Raw genomic sequence first — 8,124 nt, forward strand, 5'->3', positions numbered from 1 at the left:
TGACCCAAAGCAGAGCCAATGAGAATCTTCCCTGGGATTGCATGAACATAGACAGTGGAAGATACACGTAGTTCCCCGGCACGTGGAATCTGTGGGGCCCTATGCCTCACTGCAAACAGTGGAATGCAGCCAAAGAGATTCTACGTCCCTTCCAGGCCTGAGCCCAAAAAAGGCCTGGCAGCTCCCGCTTTTGTGCTTTTGGAAACCCTGAGTTGCCATGGAGGAGGTCTAGACATCTCTGCTAGAGTGTAGACCAGGGGTCAGCAGCTTTTTCTTAAAGGGCCAGACAGTAAATATTTTAGGCTTTGTAGGCCATATGGTCACGTCTACTCAAATGCCTTGTGATGTGACAGCAGCCCTAGGGAACAGGCGTGGCTGTATTCCAGCAGAACTTTGTTTACAAAGCAGGCATCCCAGGCTGTAGTTGGCCAACCCTTCATGGAGAGACCACACAGAAGAGCCGTATGGAGAGGAAGAGGCCCTGAGATTTCATGGAGAGAGAGAAAGGCCCGCTAGTCCCAGAGTTCTGGGTGGTGGGGGGCTGCCCCGTGCATTGTAGGATGTTTAGCAGCATCTCCGGGCTCCACTCATTAGCTGCCATGAGCCCCCTCCCCGCCAGCTGTGACAACCAAAACTGTCTCCAGATACTGCCAAATGTCCCTGGGAGGCAAAATCACCGCTGGTCGAAAAACACTGGGGTCACGTGAAAAAATACGAAACTGGGGAACCAGCAGTCAACTTCCCCACCACGTGGAAGTCAAGGAGAGTCGAGAACAGGGTGCATTCGTGGACTTCCCTGGTGGTCCAGTGGCTAAGACTCCACGCTCCCAAATGTAGGGGGCCCGAGTTCGATCCCTGGTCAGGGAACTATATCCCACATGCTGCAACTAAGACCCAGTGCAGCCAAATAAATAAATAAATACTTTAAAATAAATAAATAAAACACAACAACAAGGTGCGGGCAGGGCCGATTCATGACTTTCACAGTCCCTAGGCACTTTTGCCTTCGTCAGTCCCTTGCTCCATAAAAAATATATTTTATATAAATATATATATTTTTTATGACTGCATTGGTATAAAGATGAATATAATCCAGAATCATTAAACATTATTAGCATACCCATATTTTCTTATGATTTTAAAATAAATTAAGTTAAACTAATTACAATAAATTCAATTTATTAAAATTAAATACTGTGGGCGCTAAGCACTGTGCTTATAATGCTTAATGAATAATCAGCTTTGAATGAGTGTAAAGATGGAGCCAGAGGATGTTATTTAAGTCCTTGGAACCAGCCATGCCTAAAAGTTGACCCATCCCTGGACTATCAATTTCATGAGCCAAAAAAAATTCATTTTTGGGGATAAACAACAAAGTCCAACTGCATAGCACAGGGAACTATATTCAATATTCTGTGATAAACCATAATGAAAAACAATATATATAACTGAATCACTTTGCTGTACAGCAGAAATCAACACAATGTTGTACATCAACTATACTTCAATAAAATAAAAAAAATTTTTTAATTCACTTTTTGGCCTAAGCTAGTTTGAGTTGAGTTTCTGTCACTTGCAACCAAGACTTATTCGGTCTCCCAGAGACAAAAGGTGGAAGCTGACCTTGAAGGTGAGTCCGTCTAAAGCAGACTTCCCACCCACTCCCACTGACCACAAACGCATCCCGCCCCTGGCATCCTTCTAGTTCTCTATAAACAGGACAGTTTTCAAGAAAAAGTTGCCCACACTTACACTTCTGGACAAAGTTGCTCACGTGCTTAATCTTCATCAGAGCAGGCTGACTGCATTCTTTAAAGAGAACAAAGAGGGCATCTAATATCCCTTCTCGGGAAAGAGGAGACATCTGCTGTTGAGTCATGAAGGGTGGTTTCCCCTAAAAACAGCAAACAGCAGATGGAGACACTGTCAATAATGAAAAGCTTTGATCAATAACATCCACGCAGAGTAAATTGCAAGCTACCAACTCGACTAACTGCTCACGACACACAGTAACAACATAATTCGGTGGCCTCGTTCTTTAAAGCAACATCCATTGACAGTCATTAAGTTATCACTTGGACATTCCATCACCGTGGGCTTCTTCCTCCAGCACCTCGGGAGAAAAACTTCACCAGCATGCCAAGAGTAAGAAAAGGTCCTTCTTTCTTAATGGTCTGAGGCTCGTGGGGACATTTACTCTGAACCCTGCTGGTCCTGTCACATCTCCATGTCTCTGCACTAGGACACAACGATTGCCTCTTCCTCCCTGTGTTCCCAGAGGTTTGCTGACATAACTTCGGTTTAATTCACTTGAACAATCTAGGGTTGTGTAAATGGAGTGACTGCACTAAAGCTGAATTTATTCACGATCTCGAGCAACAGCTGCAAACTGGCAAACTGCATCTAGCCCACAGACATGTTTTGTTTGGCCTGTGGTATTTAAAATAATTTGAGTTATCTGCCAATATTGAAAAACCAGGAGATTTCACACCAAAAAAAAAAAGGGGGGAGGGGAGGATTTCCGGCTTCCCGTGAGACCCTGGCAGATCTGGCAACAATGCCCCACATTCCTGCCTGGGGATGCTGAGCTGCAGCTGAGGAGCGCTGCCCCTCTGGGTAGCGGATGTGGTCTGCATTTCACTGCAGACCTGACTCGCAGCTCTTCCATCTGGCTCACTTGACTCCTTTACACTGCCCGGCCCCCAAAGACATGAGTTTGCACCCCTGGTCTAGAGCAATGAAACCCATGTGCCAAGCTGTGGGCTGTGTGCAGGTCTCTCTGCAAAGCCGGCCACCAACAGTTCCTCTAACTCTGAAGGCACTTGCCACTGCACCCACCAAGAGTCGGAATCTATTTCCTCTCCCCGTGAATCTGTGCCATCGCCATGACTCACGTCAACCAACAGAACATGACATAAGGGATCATGTGCCAGTTCAAGGTGGAGCCCTTAAGAAGTCTGGCAGCTTCTACATTTGCTTTTTTGGGGAAGCCATCCACCAAGTCAAGAAGCTTGGGCTAGACCAGGGGTCAGCCAAATCTGGCCCACTGCGTGTTTTTATAAATAAAGTTTTATTGGAACACAGCCATACCTATTAATTTACACATCATCTATGGCTGCTTCTGTGCTACAATGACAGAGTTGACTAGTTGCAGCAGAGACCGTAAGGCCCATGACATCTAAAATACTTATTATCCACAGAAAAAAATTACAAGCCCCAGGTTAGACTGACTGAATAATGAAGGACCTTTGGAGAAGAGAGGTCAGTAGAACCCTGAGGCTCCCCAGCCAGCAGTTGGCACCCAAATGTTCCAGTCCCAGCCAAGCTCCCAACTCAATACAGCCCCATGAGTGACCCCAGCAGAAGAACCACCTAGCTGAATGCAGCCAACCCACAGAATCATAAGACAAAATAAATCACTGTTGTTTTAAACTTTGTGAGTGGTTTGTTACACAGCACTGGATAACAGAAACAGATTGGCTACATCTGAATCACTTGGAGAACTGGAGCACTTAAAAAACAAAAAAAAAACAGATTCTCAGGTTCCACCCCAACCTACTGAATTCCAATTTCCCAGTTTGTAGCTTAGAATATGTTTAGTAACAAGTCCTCTCTAGAGAGTCAGACCTCAGCCAGGTTTGTGAAGCACTGGGTCACAAAAGGTCACCCTTCTGTCACTTTAGAGTTCTGCCACTAACTGGGAAACTAAGATTCTTTGTTTCTTCTGTTCCTTAATGAGTTTAAGCAGCTGTTCCCAAATACAGTACTGAGTCTTAACAAAGTTTTCAAGTCTGCCATGAAATAAGAGAAGATGAACACCACATGATGACTCTTTTATAAAGCTACATGTATTCAAACTGTAAAATGGTCCTTTATTCTGCAACGATGTCCTTCCTCTCATGGTATTTCTTAAAATGTCCTTTCTTTATGAAATAAAGAAGATAATATGATTTTCTTTTTTCTGTGTGTTTTTTACATTCCTTACTTGGCAAAATAGAAAGTTGGCAAACCTGGGTCAGCCCAGCAAATTTGCAAAATTTTGCTGGCTCGAAAATTTTAAAGTCTGCCAACCACTGACCTAGAGCTTGTGGGGAAGTTCTGTTAAGTAGAAACTGAGACCCTGTCTAAAGTACTTACCTAAATGGAAAACAAAACCGCTACTCTCTATCCAAACCTCATTAAAAGGGCGCTGGGATAGGGATAGAGTAGGGTAATTAAATAGTTTAGAAATCCCACTAGGGGATTAAGGACAGCGAGGGAATTTTAAGGGAGTCTGGGAGACTGTTATAAGCTAATGACCACTCAAGAAAAGAATCCAATAACCTAGCAACAACCTATACTACCTTGAAGGAAGACCAGGTGCATCCAAGTACCAAGTACACTAAAGCCACAAGTCCTGATAGCTAAAACACAAGACAATAGATATGGGCTCTGAATCTTTTTACACGAAGTCAGGAAGTTAATGGTCCTTGAAGAGGAGCATTTCTGCATGTAGCCAAGACAGAAATATAGGTAAAAGGAGAAAGAAACTAGGTGAAAGGGGACATTATATTGAAACCTGAGATGAATTACCATATTTTAGTATATGTTACCACTCTCCTGCTAATATACATGATTTAAGTAGCACCATGACAGTCCCGGTTAGACCATATAGGGTCAAAGGAAGAACTAATGATATAAGCCTTGATGTCTGCCCAAAAATGAGAAAAAAGGTGGTCTTCTCCCCTCCCCACGTTTTCTCTGACTATAAAAACGTAGCCCCTCTTTGCTCTCGGGGCTGCATTCCCTTGTTGGCTGTTTGTATCTCTCACAAGCATCCTATGCTAAGAAACTCACTCTTTGCCTTTTCTGTGCTGAGACAAGAGAACCTGAGCTTCAGTAAGTCCTGACACCAGGTGAGTGGTTTCAATTAAAGGACAGTGGGTTCAAGTCCCCTCCTAAGTCAGGGATCGTGGGTTCAAGTCCAATCTGAGTTTTGGCTGTGTTCAAGTCCCATCCAAGAAGGAATGCAGTTTCAGCTGGAAGGGGGAAAAACAGTATCCTTACCTGTTTATATTAAGGCGAATGTTAGGGTTACGCTACACTTGCAAATAACAGCTTTCCTGGGGGCGGGGTGGAACTCATTAGTTTAAAAAAAAAGATGAATTAGGGGTTTATCCACAATCCTTGCTGTTAAAATGACATTTAAGTACAAGACACACTTAATAAACTCTGACATACTCTGGCGGTATTGCCCAGCAGTTACATACCCACAGAACAAAAACTGGGCATGGCTTTGCCATTTACAAGCTGTGTGATTCTGGGCAAGTCTTTGTCTCCCTCCACATCTGCATATGATAAGGCCTTAATAAATTCTGTCATAAGTTGAAAGTTTGGGAGTAAAACGATAAAGGGGCTAAAAAGTGGTAGCACTCAGTCAGCTGAGGTTAAAAATAGACTATTCATTAGTGAAAAATGGCTCATGACTTAAATGGTGATGGGGATGGTCCCACCTACACTTTCAATCTGTCCCCATTCTGATCTGTTTGAACATTCCCCAATACCAGTATCTTGGGAAAAATGTCCTCAAGATCGTATTAGTGTTGAAACTAATATAACATTGTAAAATACGATTATTTAAACCAGTATAGTTGGTTTAAATGTAATAGTATTACTATTAAATACTATTAAATTTAATAGTATTACTATTAACTTACTATTAAATAGTATTACTATTTATCATCCTACAGGTATCATACAAAAATGCCTTCGTAAATATAACTACTGCTATGTGAACATAAATTTATTATTACTGGGCTTCCCTGGTGGCGCAATGGTTAAGAATCCACCTACCAATGCAGGGGACATGGATTCAAGCCCTGGTCCAGGAAGATCCCACATGCTGTGGAGCAGCTAAGCCCGTGCACCACAACTACTGAGCCTGAGCTCTAGAGCCCTTGAGCCACAACTACTAAGCCCGCGCACCTAGAGCCCGTGCTCTGCAATAAGACAAGCCAATGCAGTGAGAAGCCCGCACACCGCAACGAAGAGTAGCCCCCGCTCTACACAACTAGAGAAAAGCCCACGCGCAGCAATGAAGACCCAACACAGCCAAAAATTAAATAAATTAAAATTTTTAAAAAAGCCTATGAGAGCATGTATTAATTGGAAAGAAAAAGATCAGGAAAGACTGCTAAAAAAAATTTATTATTACTGTCACTAATACTATTTCTACACTTATTATTAATAATAGTTACCATTTATAAAGGGCTTACCAAGAGCTGGGCAAGAAACTAAGTACTTTACATAGATTATCTCATTTAATCCTCACAACTCTGTAAATTAGGTGTTATAACCTCTATTATAAAGAACGGAAAATGGGTTCAGAGAAGGCAACTGACTCGCCCAAGGTAACACAGCTAACAAGTACTGGGGCCAGGGTTCAAACCTAAATCTTCACCACTATCTGTATTGTCCCTTTGACTTACGAATACATAAGTCAAACAAGGATTTCTACATCAACGGTGTTCCACCTACATCAGAAACAAAAGAATTAGAAGTCTACGTGGAAAAAAAATCTGACAACATTAAGTTTTAATCCTTTGCGGTGATGGAAATGTTCTGTATCTTGAGAGGAAAGGGGGTTTCACAGGTGTGGTATTTATCAAAACTTTTTTTTTTTTTTAATCTAAACCATAAACATCCCTTGAATGAAAAAGATTTCTATATTTCTATAGGATTACAAGTATAGAAATTTCGGTCAAAAGAGTGTCTTTGTTCAATTACTTTTCTTTAATAAAAGGACAAACTTTAGTACTGAAGTCATAAAAAAAGGTCTTCCTTCCAGGGTAAGTTCAGCCACCCACTCCTGTCTGAACAATGGCTCCTTTCCAAAACTATCAGCACATATGAAACACCAAAGGGGATTCTCTCCTGGGTTAGCCTCAGTCCTATAACAAAAGCAAAGGTAACAAAGAGGTTCCAAGGAAACACACAGAGGTGAGCAAAGTTGGCAAGCCAGTCTCTTACCTGGAAGAAAAGATTCAACCTGGAGGCCCGGCTGGCAATGGATTCTGCAGCACCAGCGTCCGACAGATTCCGTGCTCCATACTTGAACTTCAACATCTCCCCACTGGTGGTGAAGGGAGATAGGTTAAATGTGTTCTGCAGATTTGAGCAGGAAGGGCTTGAGAGATCCCGAGCTCCCTCAGGATATCAGGAAAGGGAGGTGAAAATCAGCCCCCACTGGGTCTTGGGATGCTCAGTCTGGTGACGGAGATTAAAAATCAGATTTTTATTCAGTGTAACAGGAGTAACACTTATCTGACCTACTCTCTTAAAAGTCTGTTTATCTGCCCTCCTTAGAATGTAAGCTCCACCAGGGCAGGGACTTTTATCTTCATATAGTGTGGAAACATATAGCCCGGCACATAAATACTAATAGCTACTGAATAAATCACTGAAAATAAGCAAATTACACAATACAGGTAGGTTGAAAGGTTTCAAGCGCCATGGGGTTCAAAAAAAAAAAAGTAAAAGAGCAAGATGGGGGAATTGGGGCATGGCAGTGTGTGTGTAACAGTGGCGTCAGAGTAACGTCACTGAGAAGGTGACATCTGAACCAAAACCTGAAGGGCGTTAAAGCAGCAAGCCTTGCTGATAACTGGAGAAGGAAAAGTATCCCGGGCAGAGGACACAGCCAGAGTTAAGGTTCTGAGGCAGGACCTAGGCTTCTCTAACAATGGGCTGGAACAGGGTGAAAGAGGCAGGAAGTAGGAGTGATGGATGGGTACGAAGAATATGAAGACACTAAAGCAAATTAAGGTCACACAGATTCTAAGGCGCTACCAGCCCCCACTAGTAATGCTGACAGGAGGCAGGACAGAATAAACACAGGACCCCACCAAGCTTGAGAAAGGAACAATTCCTCTGGCCCCAGCATCGCCTGGCCGACCCCTCGGCTCTGGTGGAAGTGGGCCTGTGCACCGCCAGCCTAGGAAGACCCTCCCGACCCCCGGAAGCCCTACGGGCGGAACCGCCGCCCTCCCGGCTCCGAGAGGCAAAGCCAGGATTGGTGTGGGTGGAGGAGGCCCTTCCCCAGGTCTTGCAGAATGGGGTGGAGGGGAAACTGGGCGTAGGGGAACC

The 8,124-nt window shown here is 43.5% G+C and overlaps 1 protein-coding gene across 1 annotated transcript in view; it reads right to left on the reverse strand.

The window, feature by feature from the left end:
- CIT (citron rho-interacting serine/threonine kinase) overlaps window positions 1–7,372 on the reverse strand; it is a 168,948-nt gene extending 161,576 nt beyond the window's left edge. Inside the window, 2 exon segments of the mRNA XM_079943395.1 lie at window positions 1,753–1,894; window positions 7,009–7,372. Coding sequence (XP_079799521.1) covers window positions 1,753–1,894; window positions 7,009–7,104 — 238 coding nt within the window. The 5' untranslated portion in view covers window positions 7,105–7,372.
- Window positions 7,373–8,124: the final 752 nt, after the last annotated feature.

The sequence above is a fragment of the Stenella coeruleoalba genome (assembly GCF_951394435.1).
Source record: "Stenella coeruleoalba genome assembly, chromosome: 14".
In the NCBI taxonomy this organism is placed as follows: Eukaryota; Metazoa; Chordata; class Mammalia; order Artiodactyla; family Delphinidae; genus Stenella; species Stenella coeruleoalba.